This window comes from Oxyura jamaicensis, chromosome 13 (assembly GCF_011077185.1).
Source record: "Oxyura jamaicensis isolate SHBP4307 breed ruddy duck chromosome 13, BPBGC_Ojam_1.0, whole genome shotgun sequence".
NCBI classification, from domain to species: Eukaryota; Metazoa; Chordata; class Aves; order Anseriformes; family Anatidae; genus Oxyura; species Oxyura jamaicensis.
This window is the reverse complement of record NC_048905.1, coordinates 10,717,804-10,740,838: the sequence shown is the minus strand read 5'-3', so window position 1 is coordinate 10,740,838 and position 23,035 is coordinate 10,717,804. Positions and strand designations below refer to the sequence as shown.

Here is a 23,035-nt window from a genome sequence, read left to right as displayed (position 1 = left end):
TCATAGCTAGAAATGAGTAACTTCAGTTTGGTTAGGTTTTTGGAGAGAAGGGTGAAAACTGACTGTCATGGCTTACAGCACTGAGTCCCAGAGCACACTGCCTACCTTGGATCTTTATTTCCCAGACCAGATACATTATCCACTCAAGATCTCCTCTACTACAAGCCCAAGCTATCCTTCAGATCCATGATAAACACAAGAGGCCTCAATCTCACCACTCAGACATCAGCCCTTTTCTGATGGTGTTGTATAACAGGACTTCAAAAAGAACTATTTATACACTGATGAGCTTTCTCAAACATCCCAAACTTCTTTATTTATGCATATTTATGAAATGCACACAGCTCAGGAGATTCTTTGATACTACTTTGATACTGTGAGCACTCAGATGCTCATTTTGTTCTCAGGAGTCTGTGCAGAGCTTGGCACATTTCCTTGCCACACACAGACACATACAATGCCATGCCATTAATTTCCACGACTCTCCTAGCAAACAGTTTTCCCACCAATTCATCTTGTTAAGAAATAATGGGTACAAGTCAAAGGGAGCTTGTTCTCAAATTGCATAATGCTTTTAGCACTATGGGTGGGGTGGTGGGCACAGCAAAGGAAAGTGCATCATTAACACTTGATTTAAAGTCTTCACCCCCCCCTTTCAACTGCTTAATTGGAATTGCACATCCATTCTGCTCACACACCACTTTTCAAGGTGTTTGTATAAAAAAAAAAAAAAAAAAAGAGCAGCTCTTTCATTTTCAGGGCCCAGTGTCAGCTGGGCTGCTGCATGCAAGGGAGCTGGGTGACCTGGAGCAGAGCCTGCCCCAGTCACTGCAGCCAGGTGGCATCTCCTCCTCCCCTCCATTTCAGTTTCCATGGAAGATTTTGGCTTCTGTGTTATGAAACACCAAGGTTACTACATCAGATTTTAGTGACTAAATATCTTCACCTGTGGTGCATTTGACATTTAACAGTTACAACTTTGTTCTCCACTACTGTCCGCTCAAAAAGGAGATAAGTCAAACCCTGGATCAGAGCACCAGGGAAGTCATGGTTCAATATAAATACCTGAGCCAAACACCTCAACCCTCAAATTTAACTGGGATTTCCACGTCTGAGCTAGAACTTTGTTCTATTCACTGAAAAAAGAATCCCTGGATTTTGAGTTGGATCCACCATGCTTCCTCTAAACAGAGACCAAAGCTTGACAGCTTGGCAGGAGTGACTGATATGCAGGCAAGGGGCTGTTCAGAAAAAGCTGTCTGGTACTGGGGGGAAATGTCCACAGATGAATAAAAATCAAACAAGCCCTGTTTTGACTGACATCCGGAGTTATGTTTCTGAGCATGTTCTCAGTAACGCTGCACTTACAAAACCTCCAACCTATTTTTGTGCTCTAGGATTTCTCCCTCATTTCTTAAAAGCTTATGGATGTCTTCATCTGTGTATTATTGACATGGTGGACTCTAAGTGCTCCACAGGAGGCAGTGTGTTGTGGTATTGTCATGACAGAGTGCATTGATTTTCTTTGTACATTATTCATGTTACAAGCCAGTAGCTCCTTAGGGTAAACACCAGACCATTCCTCAGGTGTTTTCCTCAGGTTTGGGACATGCTGGAAGAACAAGCAGTGGCACAGAAAGAATAAATTTAACAAGTTTTAACAAAATCACAAGATAAGATGCTTCCTAGGGAAAACTGAGAGGGCTCTAGAACTTTATTTTTTTCCAAGGTTTACCAGTTCTTTACCCTCCTTTCTGTATTTGGTCTGCATTTATGAGTATTGAAAACTGCAAGCACCAGTTTAGTAGGTGAGCACAAGGAGAATTTCAAGCACTTGCCAAAAGCACAGCCGATGCCAGTGTGACTTTTGGGTCTCTCTGCTGCCCTAATGATGGATATTGCTTGAAGCAGGACCAAACTGAACGCATTTTTTTAAAGTGTATTAAATTGCCTTGGAGATGAAAATGATAAAGCAATAGCTGCTTTAAAATCTGGTTAGTCCCTTACAGATGTGTCTAGACATAACAGCTGTGTAGTAAAGCCTTTTTCTATATCAAAGAGCAACATATTAAGAAATAAAAGATTTGTGTCTAGCACTTGAAAAGAAAAATTCTGAGCTTCAGATAAAGGTGGGTTTGTAACTAGATCTGAGCAGTACGCCCACTCCCTAGAGAACAATGAGCTGGGACAAACATTTAGAAGCTACTATACTACTTCATTTTGAATTGAAGCTGGAAGAAAACAGGCAAAAAAAATGAAAATACTGACTTTTACAGAATAAAGTATCTTGAGTTTATATGAAGGTGCATTTCTGCATTAAAGTAGTCTTAAAGTTTAAGAATCTAAGTAAGATAAAGTGGTTTTTTTTTCCCCCTTAACCTGATACAATTGATTTGATTGGTTCACTAAAAAATATCAAACACCTCCATGAAAAAAATCTTGCTTTAGCTATACAATATATGAAAAGATATGTAGATAAACGAAAACTGAGTAAGTTTAGGTACTTTCTGCCACCTGTAAACTATATAGTGCATGGCTTTATGGAACTGAATTTATGTAGCATCTACATGGTACTGTTGCAGGTGACAAAACTGAACCCATGGCTTATTACACCACAGCAATCCCTGACAACGTTAACACATTTGTCTGTTTTAAACCTTTGATATGCTCTAAAATACCTGCCCATTTAAACTTACTTTGCTAATGCAGAACTACTCGTTACTCTGAGAGGTGCAGGAAGCGGAGCCAAAGTGCCAATGCTGAGAGCCCCGGGGCTCGGTGCTGATCTGGAAGCATCTCCCCACTGCCAGGAACCGTTCTGGGGTCAGAGAAGAACAGAGGCAGTGAGTCAGGGGCAGTGCCTGTCCTCACCTCTGCTTGCCCTGCAGCTAGCCCAGCGCACTGCTGGCAGAGCTCGCAGGCACACGGTGAGATGAAAGCACCAAAATGAGCAGTACATCTTGTGAGATTAACATATAAAATCCCTTAATGGATATGTAGGCAACACAGATAATTATATATCCACAGAGCATGACTCAGAGTAAGCAGAGGGCATGCTTCCAGAAACTATGGAAGGAGAAGTCACGGTGTTACCTTCAAAGAAACCTGAATCAAGCCAAAGACCAACAACAGCACCATTATCAGACTATTTAGGCAGCAAGCAGGGTAAATGGAGACTTAAGGGCAGAGCTTCCAGCACTAACTGATCCTTCACAAGAATCACTTGAGCTTTACAGCTCCTCCTGCCCTGCTGTTGCAGAGGGTTGAGCAGAGGCCTTGGGCCAGGCACAGGACAAACACTGAAGTAAAGCATGTCTGTGAAGGAAAACAGACAAGAGCTTTTGAGCTAAAGCTCCTGCCAGAGCCAATTAGCATGCAGAGGCAGGATCACACCAGCTTTGCAGGGGTGGGAGGCAGCGCAGTGACCTTATCTTCCCTTGCAGCAACAACACCAGGCAGGCTGGTCATGCAGCCAGCGTCACAGCCTTCCACACCCTACAGCAAAGGCCTTGCAGCAGCAGGTGTAGTTACCCAAACTGTCCCTTCACCCACATATCGGGGCTGTTTCCCCCACTCCCAAGCAGAAATGAAACATACATGCACAACTGGACTTTCTCAAGACAGCACAGAAAGGCCCTGAAAGCAACAGGGCAAGGCTGGAAATGTATCCCCCCGGTCCACACTGTCACTAGTCTGCTCCTCTGCCCCAGACACCCTTCCCAATGACCCCATACCTGTCTTAAACTCCCCCTTTTTGAGCAGGAAGACCCTGCTGTGCTTTCCGGTTTTCATATTTCCACCAAAACAGCAGTGACAGAGCCACAGCAAGGCAGGGAAGCTGAGGTGTTTTTCACTCCATTCTTATTAACACAGTACCAGCACCAAGGACCATCCATTTGCTAAGAGCTGAGGGTTTAAGGCTCATCTCTAATTACACCTCGTCATGCCTTCTGTCCCAACAGCATCAATCTGCTTTCAAGCAGGGGCAAGGTCTGACTGGGCAAAGAACTGCCTACAAGCACACAGGTTGGCTCAGCTTAACGTTCACTGGCCCACAGGAGACAGCTTCCTGAATTTAACTTTATGCAAGAAGAATCAAGGTTCCCCTATCAGGTAAATAGAAATATTTCTGCAGCGTGAAGGTATGTGCAGCTATGCCAGTGCATTCTCCCACCAGGTTTAGCCAATTTACAGCTTTTCCACCCCAAGGGAGGTCTGTGCACCCACATCAGTAGGTGTCCCCACCATGGCGTGTCTTTATCAGCTCCTTGCATTCTTATTTATTCCTGCCTATGCTAACCTCCACTTTCCAGAAAGGAAATTCATTATTTTTTCCTACATAATATATTTTTGGACAAAATCACTGTAAAGATCAAACTCCAAAGCAGAACACTGGCCGCACATTGCAGGACATTCATTACTCCTCTTTGCTGTGGAGGCTCCCTGCTACTTGCTCAGGGGTGCCAGTGGGGAAACAAGCATGTGCACCTACTAAAGCCCATTTGCATATGTATTCCCCCCCCAAAAAAAAGCCCCAGGAGGGGGGGGTGCCAAACTCCTTAAGCCCAAAACACCTAAGCCCCTCGCCAGGCAATTCCAGCAGGAGGGCTGAAAATGGAGCCTGGGTTTTAGTCCATTGCAAAACAACGCTGCGAGCTCTCACAAGACTTCATTCTACCTCTGAGTTTTCTCAGCCCTTCAGCCTCACCTGCCCGCTGACCCTTCCCAAGCCCGCAGCAGCAGCCCGGTGCCGCAGTCTGCGGCAGCACCCGGTGCCTGCCGGCGGTACTGCAGCCTCCCATTCCATCTAGAGCTCTGCTGACACAAGGAGCAGCAGCAGCATGGGGATCTCCAGGCCTCGGAGAGATGCCACCAAGCTCTGGGTGATGCTACAGGGCTGGCAGGACCCTGTAGCACCAGCAAAGAGCAGAGCACCATCAGCGGCAGGATGCTGGGATCCTGCTGGTGCAGAGCACACTAGCACTGCACAATGCCAGGGCTGCTCTCATACAAAGGTATGAAGTGGTGGTCTCATTTGTCACAGAGCAGAAGGGCTTCAGAGCCCAAGCCTCAAGTGGATTTAGTGAAAAGTGGAGCAAGTGTCACACCTGGGATCCCAATGCTGATGGCAAGTCTCATCACCTGCATCCAGCAACAGCAGAACTGAAATATACTCCCCACATCAAAGCTTCAAAGTCCTGCTAATTTCAGCTGCATGTCTGACTTTTTTTTTCCCCTCTAATGTCCGCAGTAGAGGTGAGCAATGCCCTGGGGAGGCAGGCTGAAGACAGCAGGCAGAGGCATCTCAGGCCAGGCAAGTCATTGATTATAGCCATCTTATTATTTTTTTACATCAAGGGGATCTGCTGACATTCTGTCCCTGAGTTCTTTGACAAGAGGCAACAAACCCTGCAGGGGCCCTGGAAACCCATTCAGAGCACCTTGTCCCAACAACAGCCTCCAGAGAGGGGCCAAAGGATCACCAGGAGGGACAGCCAAGGCAGGCAGCAGTCCACCAGGACAGCTCAGTGCCATACGTCCCTGCACCAAACCACGTAATTCACTGCAAGGATAACAGTTGGGCTCAGCAAAATAGGAACCTGTCCTGAAAAGAGCAGCTGCCTGGAGTAGTAAAACAAACTTCTGAGTCTCTGCAGCTGAATGATTTTGCTGCATTTCTCGCACAGCTCGGCTGTCGGCCCCTCCTGTTTTAAACAGGCTCCCACCTGGGGCAGGACCACCACCCCTCCGCCCCCCATGAGGGCCCCAGGAAGGAGCAGGGGGACATCGGTACGCCCAGCAGCCACGAGAGGGAGCCCGGCAGCCGGGAACGAGCCGGGCTCCACCGGCTGCAGCCGCCCGGCAGGGATGCCCTGGGCAGCACAGTCCCCGCATGGGGCTGGGAAGAGGCTCCGGAGGCCTTTTGAAGTCCCTTCCAGCTCCTTCTTAATAGGACAGCATCATTTCGAGTGCCTGCTTGCTGGCTGTAGCTGTGTATAAGTATTCGGGTATGGCTAAGTGACAAAAATCCCCATGTTCACAGGGCAGGGCCTGGGCAGCAGAGCAGCTGATGCTTTTATCTCAAGTGACTCCACAGAAGCCACCCTCCCAGAAAAAAGCACAAAGGGATTTTTTTTTTTTTGAAGAAAGACAGAACTGCTACAGCCAGCCCTTGCCACAATACCAGCATCTCTGTTCACTCCCCAATTAATTGAGCAATTTCAGCTCAGAAGGGGAAGCACCCCATGACGCAGCACCACCACATTTCTCACCTCCGTGGGAAAGCCTCACTGCCCGAGCTGGGAACAAGGCCCTGCCGCAGGCACTAACGCTGTTCCTTGGCTCTGGGCTCAGGTCGGTCAGGGCAACACCCCAGGCCCAGCAGAAGCTCAGCTTTGAGCTTATCTTTCAAGTCTGGGCTGAGGCTCTGCCAGAGCCCTGCTCCATCCAGAACCTCCCAGAGCTGATCCTATTGAAGCTCTGGCCCCCCACTGCCCCATGGGTGCTGAGAGTATCAACACTAAAGATCTGCCTCTAAGCCTCTTATCATCAGAGCTTTAAAACAAGCAGCTTCATGTATGACATCTGCCTTTCTATGGGAATATATCTTATGCATCCCCCAATCTCCCTTTATGTATTGTGGTAACCCACATGCAACATTAGAAGACTCCTCCAGCACTTTTGGACCAAATTTATAAGACACCACCAGCCACTGTTACCACATCTATGCCTATGAAAAACTCCTAAACCACACTGCTTATTTTGGGGAATGGGGAAAACACCAACACTCTTGCCTATCCCCCTCGCTGCTATCGCCACCCCCCAAAGCAAGACACTTACCTTCTCGTTGCTCTGAAGTCAGCAGAAAGACCCAAAAGTGTCCCCTGGGCCCCTATTTAACTCCCTCAGCGGTGGTGGGGTAGAGGGCACTGATGGCTGATTCACAGCACCTGGGAGCCATGTCACCCTGAAGCAGGCTCAGCTGTACTTTGATCCTCAAAGGACCCAACACAGGCTGACCCCCTCCTGCTGCTCCTTGCAGCTGTCACCACCTACGTGTTCTCAGTCCCCTGCAATACAGTTCTCTCCTATCTCCTAAGCAATTATTTCCCCTGGCCCCATAGCTCATCTTTCCCTCCAGTTTTGGCCCCCACCTGACACAAGGAAAATGATGAAAAATGGGAGTAAGCTCAGTGGAGAGCCATCAAAGCCACTAGGGGCCAGAGCCCCTGCCAGAAGAGGCTGAGGGTGGTGGGCTGGGTGGTGAGAAGAACATTTTAGGGGTTGCATGGCCCATGCCCATCCCTGCGAGGGGCTTACTGAGCACACAGAATCAGGCTCCCCAGCAGTGCATGGCTGGGGGACAAGAGGTAGTTGAAAAGAAAGAGGTTCAGAATGGAGGCATGACAAGGAAAAATTTCCTCACTGTGATGACAACCAAACCCAGGGACCAAGCCCAGGGAGATCTTGCATTCTCCACCCTTGGAAGGTTTCAAGGTTAAAGAGGATAAAGCCCTGAACAACCTGCTCTAACCTCAGAACTGACCCTGCCGTAACAGGAGGCTGGATTAGAGACTTCCCAAAGTTCCTTCTGACCTATCTTGATCCAGAGTGCCTTCTCATGGGGAGAAGAGGGTGAACTGGAAGGACGACCAAGTCCAGAGCTCCCTCCCCAGCCCGGCCCTGGGAACCCTGCAGCCAGCATTGCCACCCTCAAATTGGCCGTGGCAGCTCAAAAAGCCTCATCAAACGCTGTGAATGTCAAAGGAAGAAGTAGGACAAAGGATTCAACTGAGTTGTGACAGGGCCACGTGCCCATGCTGTGGAGGAGGAGGGAGCGATGGAGCACACCAGTTAAATGGGCCAAGAGCCAGGGCACACCAAATATCAGCCGCCCCACTAGCAGAGCGGAGCTGTGGGATGGAAATGCATCCCTCCCCTCTGTCAGGGGCAGCCCGCTCACAGCAGGGTGCTCAGCTGCCAGCAGCATCTCTCGTTCAGCTAGAGCAACCATGCAAGGATGTCATTCTTCCTTATTTTAACTGCAGAGGGGGCTGGGTCAGGCGCCGGGAGCACGGGGCTCCCCTGTGAGCAGCAGGGCTTGGCAGCCACCGAGGTGTGGGGCAGCTCCCACCCCAGCCTCGGCCCCGTGCCCGAGGACCTCCCTCGCCAGGGAGAGGAAAAGCTGCAGAGATGCAGAGATGCTCGTGTTATCTAATAGAGGAGAGATCTCAAGTGTTTCATGACTCACTCATCTTTCAAAGCTGTCAAATAAAACCAAGAAAAAAAAAAAAAAAACATAAAACAAACAAAAAATAATAATCTCACAACTTAAAATGTGAAATGTGGAGGAAGGAAATCAAAGGAAAAATACTGGCTGAACATTTGGTTTCTGGTTGGGTACGTGCCTGGGACCGAGGCTGGACACAGCAGTGAGCTCTGCCTGAAGAGCCGCGGCCACAGCTCCAGCCCTGCTCTGTCCCCAGCACCCATTGTTCTGTGGAGAAAAAGAGTGTTGTGCTCCAGACAGGGCAGGGACCCTTCACCTGATGCAGCACTGCCTTTCCTGGCCTCTCCCTGGGGAGGACCCCTTCACCAGCCTGGCGTGGAGGCTGGGGCTGTGCCCTGAGCAGCGCGGCATTTGCCTGCAGGACAGGAGCACAGCGCCTGCTCACCTCGCTGTCCTGAAAGGGACAGGCCTGGGGAAAGTCCTAGAGCCAGGACGAGCACCCGTGGAATATTTAAAGACCTCCAGGATGGAGGGTTAAATGTAGCTCCCAGGAAATCTCCTCTGGCCAGGTCGGTGGGGTGTCTCATGGCCCCTCTCTTGCGCAGATTACAGCCGAGCAACCTTTGGCACCCTGGGACTGCAGGCTGGGAAGAGCCGTCGGGGCTCTCACATCGCGCACCCCGTGACAAAGGCACGCACGCTGCGGGCGCCCTCCCCTCCCTTGGCAAGTTGCGCCAAAACTGCACAGCCAGGGCTGTCAGGAAGAACTTCCCGGTATCGCTTTGCCTTTATACTTCCAGGTGCAATTGCGTTCTGTGATCACAGTTATGAGTAGCTGGGTGATTACCGAGATCTGCTCTGTACGGACATCATGCCACCTGAGTTTGCACAACACTGTGGATCCCCATGTCCTCACCCCGAGCTTGTCCTCTGCAGCCGGCAGGTGCCTTTGTGACGGACCAAAGGACAGCGAGCTGTGCCTGCTCCTGCTCCAGGCACTTGTAGGCCCACACCAGCATGGGGAAATCATTTCACAACTTCCTGGACCCCTTTTCCACTCTGCCAGCAGAGGTGGTGCGGATGGTCGTTGGGTCTGTAGAGGTGCAGTGGTGTTTCCATATTTACACTGACAGCGAAATACAGGATGATTATCAAATAGAGAAGTCTCACAGCTTCTGTTCTCTTGTGAGCTGTCCTTGTTGTTCCAGCCTGCAGATTAAAAAGGATTAGGTACGGGGAGATGCTGTGAAGGTTTTGGAGTCACTGGGGGCCTCCTCAGGCATAGAGATGTCCCATATCCTCTCTTTCATTAAAACACCATTTTTTACCTTAAAAATGGTATTTTTGCTCCTGTGACCTGACTACGGTGCTGCTCCAGAGCCACAATGTAGATCACAGGAGAACTCAGGCAGGATAGGACGTGGTCATCCTGCTCCAGGCAGGGGGAAGGACGAGGAAGGTCCTTCCACTCCTCCAGCAGAGTCCTTCGTGACCACCCGTCCTTGTGCAGGAGGCACTTCTCCCTCCCCTCAGCCCTACCCATGCTCTGGACGTCTTGCTGTTGAGTTACTAAAGCAACGCTTTGGAGCCAAACAAGGGCTCTCTCTCTGGCTATAGAGCGCTGTGCCCCAGCTCAGTTCAAAGCCTGCGCTGTGGCACAACAGGCAAACACTCCAGCTCTGCCCAAACACCATCCAGAGGCTGAGATGCTCAGCGCCCAGGTGCTTGCAAAATATGTTGACCCCTGAGGCTCATGATAAAATCTAAAGCTCCCTTTGAAGGGTAAGTGTTTAACATTAAGAAAGTAGTGTCCGATTGATCTGCTGCCAACATTTTAACAAGGGGATGCCACAGGTATTTCCCTGTGTGGATTTTACACGGTGAATGGGAAGAGACTATAGAACTTATTTTCTCACGTTTGCACAAAGAAGGATTTTCCAACCAGCATCAAGAAGAGAGAGATCAGCAGTCTGAAGAGTAAAGAAAGGAGTAAAGTTTGTGTGCATTCCTTTTCATAAATAAGTACAAATTCTTGTCCCTGAAAAATCAAGGGGTGTGTGTGATTCAGGGGGGAGTTTATCCTGGAGGTGGTGAGAGGAAACCCACGGCTTTTCTCCTTTGGGGAATTTTCTTTTTAATTATTGACACTTATACAATATGTGCTCTTCTAAATACAATTTTATTAGCATGAGAAGCTACTTGGAACAGGAAACCAATGCTGGTGGGTTCACAGCTTTCAAGTCAAAGTCCCCTCTCAGGACAAAGAAGAAGGAGAAGGACACCCAGGGATGCTGGCGAAGAGCAAAGGTTCACGCTGCCACCCCCAGAGCCCAGCAGGCACATGTCTGTGTGTCAAGGGGACAGGACCGAGGAGCTACAGCAGCACAGGGAGGAGGGCACGGCCGTGGGAATCGCTGCTCCCGCCCGTGTGATGCAACAGCACAGCGCGGCAAATCCGCACGTTACGTGCTGGCACGGCTGCATGGAAGCACTTCTCTGGGTGTTACAGAAAAAAGGATCCAGCCAAAGAATTGTGCTGAGTTTTATTTTATTGAGCAGAGACAGTGGAGACAAGGACAAGCTGCTGCCATGCCCAGGTACCGGTGCCTGCGACCACTGCTGATGGGGGATCAGCGTTCGGTGCTCGGAGATGGTGAGGACTCAGCATTTCCCCATGTGCTTCAATCTTATTTTCCCTCCACTCCTCCTGTAAAAGGAGCAAGACAGACTCAGAGAAAGCAGCATGTGACAGACAGCACAAGCACAGCAGCATGGGACAGGGAGCTCATCCATCCGAACAGGACCATTTGCCTGGTTCATGCTAGAGTACCCCAGAGCCTCACAGGGAGCATCAAGCCATCTTTTCCTCTCCCTGACCCTCTCTAATTTCCGCTAGGATAAGGCAGCCTTCAGAGTGCACCAAATGTTAAGGACTGATAAGGAGAAACTGATGTTTTGCAAGTCCATTCAGTCCAGAGGTGCTGACTCCTATTACATCTCCTTTAAAAGGAGACAGAGCTCAGGAAAAGGTGGCTCTCCAGTTCTTCCTCTGAGATTTTTTTCCACAAAATCCATTCAAACTTTCAACTGATAATGTGGCACAGCTCACCCCCTGCATTCCTCCACACTCTTTTCAGCATCCAGAGGTATGGACAAGGAGAGTTTCAGCTTCTGGCACACAGAGGAAGATGTGCACCAATTTAGAGGTATAGGCAGGTGCAATTACCTCCCAGGCTCTGTGCTGTTTCTCTGCATTGTGACCAGCATTATACAAAGCCTAGAAATTATCTAAAATTAACTTGCATTCATGCAGCTCTGTTCCAAGGAGGAAATTTTCCTCCTGGTGAGGAGCAGGGGCTGGTCTGTGCAAGAGGAGCAGCCTGGATGCAGGGCCACCCTCCATGGAGAACAGTGTTACAGACATGGAAATCAAGCCAGCTCTACCTGTCATTTTGACTCCCTCTGCTTTCACTTACAGAACTGCCTTGCAGAAGGCACACTTGTTCCCGTACGTTACGCCATCCGTGCCACAGTGAGGGTTGGACTCCCTCGTGCAGTACACGCTCCTGTTTAGAAACTCTTTACAAATCTGCAAAAGGAATAATAAAAATAACCAAAAAGTCTTTCCAGGTCTCCCATACTCTCTCTTTTGCTTTCCAAATAGGAAATAAGATCACTAATGTCATTCTCTTCCCGCCCAGAGGACTAACACAGCAGTGATGACATGGCCCGGTTACATGGAAGAAAAAGGCCTGCCAGAACTAGCAGAAGCACTCTTTCAGGGGATTTTTTTGCCCTGTGGTTGAGGAGGGAAACTGTAGCCACCTGGGAGAAACCCTGATGTCCCAAAGACACAAGTGGTTTAGCCTAGGCATGTTGGAGAAGAGTCAGCATTGATGCTCTTTCAGGCAGTTGGCCCCAAGTCAGCTCTCAGCAAAGTGGCATCATGCGCCTTGTGGTGCCACTCCCTGCCTCCTCGTCAGAGAGAAAGGAAAACCACAGGCTGTAGGTCTCCTCTAGATGGGCCTAGTTTGGGGAAATAACCAGCTCTGAATACTCTATTTGTTACATGAGGGGACTGGACAGTGGAGCAAAGTGGACAAAAGTGGTGCTGCAAACAAACCCAGCCCCATGCATGCACTCTGGACTGAATCACGGGAACCATTTGCTGAACCAGCTGCCCATTTCCCTGGTCTATTTGCTAGTGTGGCCACACATAACACCCCCTGTACCATGGGGAATTTCCCAAAGTGTTTGAGCATCTTGGAAGGACCAACCTACTCCCAGCTAACAGCAAAGCCAGTTTACCACGCACCTAGATATGTTACAAAACCATGCCTCTAGAAAAAAAAAATGCAGATTCAACAAGCAAAGAGCTGCACTAACCTCTTCAATGTCTTGAGCTGCTACATCTGGAATTTAAACAAAAATAAATAAATAAACAATCAGAGATGTTATACATATCAGCATTATTTTCTGAGAGAAACTGAACCAACATCAGAAATCCTTTTGCAAAGCTCAGTGCAACGTACACCAGGTTTTCCCTGCTCTGCCATCCTGTGCGGTGGAGGAGGGGGTAGGAAATACATTATCTGAATTGCTTTTCGGTATTTTGCTTTTTGAAAAAATGTTACTAAAATACCATGTAATCAGTCATTCAGCTGCTAACTGCACCGCAGACACATAAACCCATCTCTCTGGCAGGCAGCCACTGCTGGGGAAGCAGGCTGCCGTATCGGATTTGAACCACTCTCAGCAGAGATTTTCAAGCTGTATTGACTTGTAAGGCTTTTAGGCTCCTGCACCTCTGAATAACAAAACCGGCTGGGACTGTTAATAAAACCCCACCGTGGAGGTGGCAAAGGAGACCCCATGGTCAGCTTTACAGCCATCCACGGTATAGCACAGCCCCGAGTTGCTCCTGGAACAACTTCATCCTGAGTGATACACAAAGGGATGTCACGGCGTGATCTAGAGCAGAACAGGCAGTGCCAGTCAGTGAGAGAGAAGAAACACCCGCTGCAAGCACAAGCTCTGGTCTTGAGGCTCATCAGCCCATGCTCTTTGCACTTCTTCACTGCAGAGACCGCAGCCAGGCACGGAGCTCGAGTCATGGCCACAGGGCGGGCAAGCCTGTGGTGACTGCGCCGGGGAGCCCAGGGCAGATTGCATGTGGATTTTCAGGAGCTGGGGCATGATGTTCTGGGACAAACAGCCAGCACCAAGCTGGGAACCAGGGGCTGGGGGCAGCAGCAACCCTGGTGCCAACCGAGAGGGCGGGAGGCCCCTGTGCTACGCCACGCGGGCTGCAAATCCCACCCACAGCCAAACCAGTACCCGTCAGCCCACCCGAATTCCTCTGCTAACTGTCGTGCCTCTCGGTGTTTTATCCCTGCCACTGGTGCATCTGTCACATTTGGGTTAGGCTAGGCTGCTTTGGGAAGCCACCGTTATGGCTATCTGCATATTATTTACTAAATTGCTCATTAGATAGTTTTTATAAATATTACATGCAGCTACACAAGACTTTGTGAGGATGTCTCTTGACATCTGCTTATTTCGTATGAGATCACAGAGTTTGCTGCTATTCTGCCTGGCCTTGGAAGGAATCTTCAACACTCTGACGGAACCCAGACCCAATTAAGACTCAATTAGAGACAGATGAATATTTCATAATGAATAATGCGTACAAAGTAATTCACCTCTTTTCTCCATGCACAGCCCACAATTTTCTCCAGTGAATTCTTTATTCAAATTATTCACAGAAAAACAAGTATAAATAATTCTCGAACTGCACAGTCTTCAGTAACTGCCGCCACAAACCTTCCAGATCTAGGTCAGCTGGACACAAGCAATTGATGGCACTGGTGTGCCCTATACATTCAAAAACCATCAGTCAGCTTCCCCAGATCATCAGAGAGATGTGTAAATCTCAAGATAAATAAATGCTGGATTGTTTTAATTTGCCCTCTTTGTTCTGGCTCCTCGAGGACATTTGAATTTAATTTTCAAGCTTTTCTCTGCAATGTATTTGGAAGCTGAAACTTTCATCTAATTACGTTTCCACATCTCTAAGGAAAACACCAAATACCAAGATGCTTAGGATCAAAACAGGAGCTGATGACCCTGAGGTGTGAGTTTCTTCTCTAACTGGTTCAGCAAAACTCTCCAGCGAACATTTGTACCAAAACTCGTAATTACACTCTGCTTTGGTACATTTGCTGAAAGAGCCGCTTACAATTTGCTCATTCTGTCTCCCGGTGACACCTCCACTGTGTTATTCACTGCGGAGGCACACAGGGAGTGGAAATATGTGACACGAGTGAGCAAGTCCCGCAGATATTTTCTACTTGCTCAGCTTTATCTTCAAGCCCGTCATCTGGTGATCAAGGCTCTCTGAAGTTTGCTCTTGTCAGGAAAGTTTCTTTCTAGGCTACAGGAAGGATAACTTACCCGAGAAGAAAGACAGAAGCAGCAGGCTGAGAAGCACTAAGGTGCCCGTTGCCTTCATGCTGCAGGCAGCTAGCTCTTTAGTCCACGGCAAGCGACCTGTTCGGGAGGTGTTGTCTCAGCCCCAGAGCCCACAGTGTGCTCGCGGACCTGCCTTTCTGTGTATTTATGCACCCATCCATAGCTGTCCTCATTCCTCACCTTAATTGTGAGAACTTCTCCACTTCGTTTCCAAAGCCATTATTGGTCCTGTCCGTGTTTATGGTGCTTTAAGAATGCTGTCCTGTCCACATCAAACCTAGAAAGGGCTAATTATATGAGTGATAGACTCGGGCCTGTAATATCTGTTGTGTTTTTTTTTTTTTTCTTTTTTTTTTTTTTTTTTCTTTCTAAATAGTCACAGGATTCTCACAAGGGTGAATTTTCAAAGCGGTGATTCATCGGGGAAGCTGGTAATTTTCATTCTCTGGGTCCTCGCTGAATGCCAGCTCCGAGGCTTTGAGCGCGGCGTGATGACACTCACCAGACATTACGAAATAAATCACAGCATGAGAATGTGTTGTCTGCGAAACCAATTATACGTTGTTCCCTGGCTATTTTTGAGGATGGTTCTAAATTTGTTGGGTTGGGGTGGAGAAGGACACTGGTGCTCTCATAGCTGTGTGCAGAGCCCCACATAGGACTGCTGCCTCTCCTCCCTGAACTATTTAAACTATAGCTGTCAATGTTTGCCAGTTTTTCACATTTGCAAACATATGCTAGGGCTCTGCTCCCACGGCAAGTGGCAACTAAGGGAATTTGATGGAGAACTGGGAGACTTGAGCTCCATTTCCAGCTGATTCTGTGCAAAGATTTGTGTTCAGCTGCACCATCTGCAAAATTTCTGTTCAGATAGGAATAATCTTTTAAAATTTTAGTATGCATTCCTGAGGAGACGAGGGTTATCAGTGTACCACGTATGGAGAAATTGCTTATTTGTTTCCCCAGTAAATTCTGAATATGCAAATTGCTTATTTGTTTCCCCAGTAAATTCTGAATATGCAACTAATTCTAACCAAATTTGGCACAGGAGTGAAAAAAAAAAAAAAAAAAATTTATACATTTTTCTAGCAACCAAGAATTCCACTAATGTCTTCATCTGGCAAGGGAGCGTTTCTGCAGGAGAGCGATGTCATGACTGCCCTACATCTGGAAAAGCATTAGTTTGCTGCTCGCTAGACATCATAAAACCCACACAGGAGAGGAACCGTGACTGACAGGTGAGTTCTCAGATGTCTATTAAGGGTGAGCTCACAGCACAGCCTCTTGTATAATTTAGTTATCAAGCCCGCCAGCCGCAGCGCCGTTCAAAATCACGCTTAGTTCTGCCACTCGCAGAATCACTTGTTTGCCTTTTCTAGCTTCAAACGCCACTGCTCGCCACCCCAGCACTAATACCTCAGCTCTTTATCTACCCAAACGTTTCATTTGCTGCAGCATAACTGATTGGGTTAGTTAGAAAACGTACTACAGGGACCAATCCCTAGCGGGCCAAAGAAAGGAAGAGACTAAATTAGCAAACAGGTGATTATCCTGATTACCTCTCTTTCCACTTCTTTACAGCATGTGAAGGAGGCCACTTGCTGCTGGAGGTGGGGAATTCTTCTGTCCCTCTGACCTCTCAGGAAATGGGACAGGACAAAGGCACCCGGGGTTTGCTTTCCAGTCAAATGGGTGCAGCCTCACTGCTACCAAGCTGAATATTTACCCGCGCTGGGACAATCTTTATGCATATGTGATACAAACCTTATCCGTTTTCTAACGACTTTTTGTCTGGAGGCTCACAAGGCACCTGGGCTATAGACATATACCTTGTACTTGCCATTTGTCCTCCATTTCCCTTTAGAAGAGCAGCTTTTCTTTGAGCTCCTCCAAAACCTTTTGAGCTCCTACCCAAGTATCCAGCTTCCTCCACCACAAACTAGTGTTATGGAGGAGGCTCACCATAGGATCTTGCTGTTGAAAATACTTTCCTGCCAAGGCTCTTCTCTGCTATTCTGTGGCCACTCAGCAAAACTCTTGGCCAACAAGACATTACAGCCAAGGTGTGTCCTTTGCTGAAGGTCCCAGCTACTTAGAACATTTCTTCATATTTTTCCCATAGGCAGGTTAGCAGTGAGCTCGTGGCTCTCCAGTTTCTATTTTCCTACCAGCAGGCACACAGGCGTGTTGTGGTTTATAGCACCCATACTAATAGAAGAAAAATCATGGAAGTTCCATCCCTCTTCCTAGGATGAGGCACTGCTCTGGCCTGTTATTAAGGGAAAGACAGCTTCTTGTCTTCTGGTGGGAAGCACCCACAACCTTTCTAGGTCAAGAAACAGCCTACTTCAGTAAAAAGAAGCCCAGAGAAAAAGCTTGGAATTCACAGATTTTGTCCTCAACAGGTGACTGCCTTTGTACATAACAAGAAAATGGGAGGTGTAGAAAGGAAGGAAGGGGACATGAGTAGGGCACTTGGGACTTCTTGCCTGTGCTGTTTGCTCCTTGACTCACCCTGAAAGATGGCACATCATGACGAACATTCATATACAGCACTGCTCTTCCAGCACACGCTTTAGGCTCCCACAAAGATACCACCTCCATAAATCACTTTTTTTTTTTTTTTTTTTTTTTTTTTTCCCAGACAGAAAACACCTTGGAGCTACCACCACATCTTCTGGCTCTTCTTTCCTATGGCTACAGAATCCAAAACCTTTATCCTTAAGGGCCCCTTATCGTTCCTTCACCTCAAACACCCCAAGCACAACTTTTCAGATCTCTTCTCCAAGAAGCCAAAAGCCTGAGCCCAGTCTAGTTTCTCCTCGGGTCCCCATTAGGCTCATTACAGCCTTGCCCAGCTTGCTGCAATTTTCTGCTGATCACCACAGTCTCGAGGGACACACCCTTCAAGGAAGCAGCAGTTCCTAATTTTCTTCCCCATGAGATAGTCTCCTCCCTTTGCCATAATCCTCCTCCTTATAACACACTGCCAGACCTGCCCCATGCCCAGGTAGGGCTGGCCCCACATTTCCCATTCACACTACCCTAGGGCCATTTCCCCTCATGCCAAGGCTCCTAAAAGGACCAGTTCCTCCAAGGCTCAGTGCTGTTACAAAGCCAGGCTCTGTCTGTCCAACACAAATCCATTTATATGCTGTAAAACACAGAACTTGGGAAAGCAGCAGTATTTTATAGCAGCTTGTTTTCTCCTCTGATGGTTTGGTATGGAGTGACGTACTCTCATGAGGGCTTGGGCTGTTGTGTGATGGGCGTTACACTCTGGTCTTTATTGTGGTTTATTTCGAAACTTCTCCTGCCTGACAGATAAGTACCTAAAAGCCTGAAGACCATTACTCCTATCCTGAAGAAGGAAAAAAAAAGTCCATGGCAAAGAGGGTGGCTGGTTTTGATTTATTAATGGATCAGAGAAGAAACCAATGTACAACATGGAGCAGGGAAGAGCACATTGGAGTTGTGGACTTTGTAAGAGAACGGGAAGGGTGAAGGTTACGTGCCAGCACTCAGCATTTACCACGGTGCTTGAGGGTCAGGGATCCCCGGCTCTTCCTGAAGAGAAAGAGGCAATCCAGAATTACAGATGTGGAAGGCAGTTTTCTAGTCCCACCAGTGCTGTTGCTAACTTCACCCTTGTAAGCCAACCCTCCGTGCTGTCCAAGTGAGTCCCTCACTTACGGTTTCACCTGATTCCCCAGGTTACATGCTTTGTCATGGGAAAGAGATCTGGGACAAACCCCATAATTTTGGATACTCATCCTACAGTTAAGGTTTAAATTACTCTCGTGGGGAGCGAGTCAGGAACACTACAAGCCTGTGAATGGGAATCTGGCTTTAATTGTGAGGGGAGGAGAAGACTCACTTGGGTTTAAGATCTGCAGTGCCTGCAGGGGCACAGGAGAGGGAGCGTCAGGAGAGGGAAAGGGAGTGGGGATGGATTTATCAAGGGGCAAACAGAAGGGCTGGGGCTTGGGCACAGCAGTGTTTTCATGGCTGAGTGCCGTACTTACAGAACTGCAATGCAGAAGTGGCATTTGTTTCCATACGTTTTGCCGTCAGAGCCGCAGAGGGGCATGTACTCAGAGGTGCAGTAGACATCGGTGCTCTTGAATCCACTGCAGTCGATCTGTGGGTAACGGAGCTACAACACACACTGTGAAACTTTTGTTCACCATATTTTCCTATGACTGATTTATGTCTATTTAATGTTTAGAATATGGCAAAGCATAAAAGCATTTTTCAGGTGCAGGGCACTGTTGTTCTAACAACTCTGAAAAGCTTGATGTGCTTGCCTGGCAGAGTACAAAGTGAGAAATTGGGAAAGAAATCTAATAAATACCCTCAGAGCAGTGAAATGGCCACACCAGTACTTCCAGGCTGGCCCTCCTGCTGGTTGCTCTGCTCTGGTTCAGCAGCCCAGCAGAGAGGAGGTGCTGAAAAGTGGGGTGTCACAAAGCACATGGTACAAAGTTCTCCCACATGAGGAATTACATCTACTGCTGGTGCTGGCTGAGCCCCTGTGCTCCCCTGGGAGGGCTGAGTCTGCACCCCTTCCTCAGAAACGTCTCTTTTCCCAGTGAATCAAGGTTTTAGCATCACCTGGCTGCTCTGTTCCCAGGTCAGAAGCTGTGCAGGTGGAGACTGCACCTTCAAGACATGGTTTTGTTCAGTGTCCTTTGACCCTGGCATGCTTCAGCTGTTTTCTTCAAATCCTATTTCCAGGCCTAATACGCCAGCAGAGTGCAGGCATTTATCTTACGTAGTTATGACTCACTGAATTTTCATCGTGTAGCACATTATAACAACAGTTCATAGTGCAGGCTTCCGAACTTTACCTCGGGGCATTTTCCAGGCATGAGCAGGTCGATGTCCTGTCCATTCCTTTGGGAAGAAAGCACGTTGAGAATGAACAAGCACATCACAGCTGCTTCAGGAGCCTACCCCCCTCACTACCCTCCACATACCAACCCCAGCACCCAGCCGCCCTGCCAGCCACCCGGCCCAGCACTCACGCCACCGCCGTGCAGAAGCTGCACTTGTTGCTGTAGGTAACCCCGTTGGTGGCACACAGCGGGTTGTATTGCCGGGTGCAGACAGACTCGCGACCGCCCGTTGCTCTCATGTAGCCGGTGCAATCGACCTGAAACAGCCACAGAACAGCAGTTTAATCGCTCCTGTGTAACGGTGCGTGGTGCAAGAGATATTTCCCCTTCTTCCCATGCTCATGACAAGCAGAGATGTATGGGGACCGAGCTTCCAGCCCGGCAGGGTGAGGTTGAGGGAGCACAAGCAGGTGAAGTTCTGCCTCTGAGGACGTGGGTGTGGCGGATCCTGCAGTATCTAGCTTTTTATTATTATTTTTTTCCCTGTCCTGAAATGCGTTTCGTCAGTGTCATCTTAGGGGTTTCCACCCTGAATACAGTCACGCAGGATCTGTGCCTAATGTGCCTTAGGTGGTGGCAACTTCTGCTGTGCAACGTCTGCCCCGCTTGAAAACGGAGTTTAGGCGCACCTCAGTGTTCCCATAATTACTCTGAGTGTACTGAAATGAAAATTGTAGCATTATGGTAAATTGCTCAGCCAGAGTGTTTCTTTACATTATCTCACTAATCTAAAAATAGAGCCACTTCTCTACTTCATGGTAGCTCTCTATATATTGATAAACAAATCTTATGATAGATGTTTTGATAGAATCTTTTTTTTTTTTTTTTTTTTTTCTGTTACAAAATTAAGATTTAGTCAAAATCCAAACTTCCTCTGGGAATTTCTGAGTTTCAACAAACTTTTTTTCTAAGTCTAAAGGGAAATGTTTTGACAACGCTGAAGCATTATTGAAATCAAAAGCTTCTGTTTTTCCGTCAGGTGTTAGGCATAAGATAACATTTCAAAACTCACAGTTGAAGCAGATTTGCATTTTTCAAAATGAAATTAAAAAAAAACTTGAAGATCTGAATTTTTTCATAAAAAAAAAAAAAATAACAGCTTTGAAGTAGTATCTTAGAGTATCTTAGGATATCTTAGGAGTCAATCTTAGACCATACCTTCATGCATCTTCCGTCATGCTTTTTGTCAATCACTCTGTTACGACTAGGAAAGAGAAGGAAAGGAAGGATTAGCCTGTTGATGCCATGTAGTCATCTCACTCATTAAGTCTCTCCACTCGTAAAGCCCCAGTAATTAATCAAACTTAGGAGTTTTGACACGGAAGAGACACAGCCTGATGAGATCCTGCGCACTAGGGAAGACTGAAACTTATGAAAAATCCAGTCCACCCCACGATTAGTCACAATTCAAAAGGCTTTCGTCTGCTACCTGAACCATTATTATGGGTGATCAGTTGATCTTGTACTCACAAGATTTCTCTGCAGAGCGAGCACTCATTGGGGTACGTCACGTTATCGGTGCCACAGACCGGCTGGAAGTCCCTGGGACAGGCGAGATTGCTCCTATCCGACATGCGGTACACGCCGCAGGAGGCCTGTTAAAAAGGACAGACGTGCAGTTTCTCCCAGGGGAGGGAAGGATCTGCTCATTTTCGTAATGTTTTCCGAGCATAAGGATGCTACAGGTGGTCATTTTTTTTTCTCTACCTTTCCTCCATGGTGAAGAGAGGGAACAAAATATACCATTTCCCTTAGTACACATAAACACTTTTTCAATGTTAAGACCTTCAGCACTGTAGACATGCATGACTGACAAAAATGATAATTTCTTAGGGAATCAGGACAAGAAAGATATTTAGGCAGTTATTCAAAGTTGTATAGAATTTCTGCTGGCCCTCTGTGCCGTTGCTGGCTCTCACTCTGCGTTATTAATTACCATCTTTTATCACCATTCTGATAAGGTGTCTTTCTCTGCCAAAGACATTTTGTTATTTTTTGGGAAAAGAGGTGGTATAATTCTTGGGGGCACTTTTTTTTTCTTCCTTCCTTGTTCTCTCCATTTTCTTTTTTTTTTTTCCCTCAAGACTCCCCATACTCCAGTGTAAGTATGAATTATTCATCTACACTTTGAAATCAAGACTAAATGACAGAGAAAATCTATTACTCACCCATCGTTGACCAGAAACAATATCTACAAAAAACAGAGATTATAAAATATAGAAGTTTTACAGTGTCCTTGATTAAAATTTCTCTGGCATTATTAATTTCCCAAGAGAGCAACTAAATAAACTTTCTTACTACTGAGAATTACTTGTTTTGTAAATGTTTTATCCAGTCCAAGTAAACAAGAAGTTACATCCTATGATTAAAAATAATAATAATAATCAATTACTGGTGAAAATACAAACTTTGACTTGCTAAAGAAGGAATAGGATATATTTTTTCTCCTTTTGGAGCACTATTATCCCCACTAAGTCTCATAAGTTTAAATCAGACAGAGGCATTCTACTAGACCTGTAGTAATATTTGCACAGGGATAAAGTTCATTAAAAGAGAGTTTACTAAAGAGAGCATTACTAAATCATCACTTCTCCAGTAATCTTAGCTCTCTTTTAGGATACATATATAAAGACATCCTGAACTATATAGAATTCAAGTTCAAGATGACTAGAGATATAAGGACATGATATTACAATAAAAACAACTTACCAGAAAAACAGCTGAGAAACAGTAGCCCAAGAAGGGCCGCAGCTCTTGTTGTCTTCATGGTGGGAAAGGTTGTGTAGTCTGTTACTCGAAAATCTGTTGCTGTTGAGTTCCGTAGAGCTGTTTCTCTGCCTTCATTCTCCAGACTATATAAGAACATCTCCCTGACCTTGTAAAGTCATCCCATAAAGTAATTATCTGCTCTGTAAACTAACAAAACTGTATTGATTATTGAGTTGAGCCCTAAAGAATACTTGTTTGTTAGAGAGATGCCCAGAAGAATTAAACAAAAATGTGAGCTACACCCAGCTTGTTAACAAAGGCGCCCTGCTGTACAATGAATGATTTGTACTGTCCAAACAAGAGCACTGTCTCAACACTAGATGTTGTGAAATTACATATGGAAGTTGGCAAAGCAAAAAAGCTAATTTGTTGAAGGTGTTTGGACTAGTGCACACCATGTTACGTACACTACACAGTATTTGGGCTCAGGGAGACTTGCGCAGTACAGCAGAGTGATGAGACGGCAGCGTGGGACACCCTCAGCTTTTACAGAAATAAAATCCGGGGTTTGGCAGGCATCAGTGTCTTTTGACGATGCTGCACAGCGAACCTCTCCATAGTCTCTTCTGCATTTTCCTGGTACACTGGATCTCTTGCTAATGGGTTAGAAAGAGTCATCACAACAGGGAAACATGACCTAAAACTCTAGAAGTTTGAGACATGTCTA

The 23,035-nt window shown here is 47.1% G+C and overlaps 2 protein-coding genes across 2 annotated transcripts; both read right to left on the bottom strand.

Annotated features, from left to right (window-relative positions):
* Positions 1-10,771: 10,771 nt before the first annotated feature.
* Positions 10,772-14,741, bottom strand: LOC118173804 (serine protease inhibitor Kazal-type 6-like). The gene is made up of 4 exons (XM_035338684.1): positions 14,684-14,741; positions 12,617-12,642; positions 11,707-11,819; positions 10,772-10,937 (listed from the first exon to the last, which is right to left on the bottom strand). Exons 1-4 carry the CDS (start codon positions 14,739-14,741, stop codon positions 10,892-10,894), a joined length of 243 nt encoding a protein of 80 aa, XP_035194575.1. The 3' UTR covers positions 10,772-10,891.
* A 3,343-nt stretch (positions 14,742-18,084) lies between these two features.
* On the bottom strand, positions 18,085-22,778 carry LOC118173803 (ovomucoid-like). The gene is made up of 8 exons (XM_035338683.1): positions 22,309-22,778; positions 21,768-21,790; positions 21,070-21,194; positions 20,758-20,803; positions 19,729-19,856; positions 19,552-19,597; positions 18,727-18,857; positions 18,085-18,268 (listed from the first exon to the last, which is right to left on the bottom strand). Exons 1-8 carry the CDS (start codon positions 22,463-22,465, stop codon positions 18,223-18,225), a joined length of 702 nt encoding a protein of 233 aa, XP_035194574.1. The 5' UTR covers positions 22,466-22,778; the 3' UTR covers positions 18,085-18,222.
* Positions 22,779-23,035: the final 257 nt, after the last annotated feature.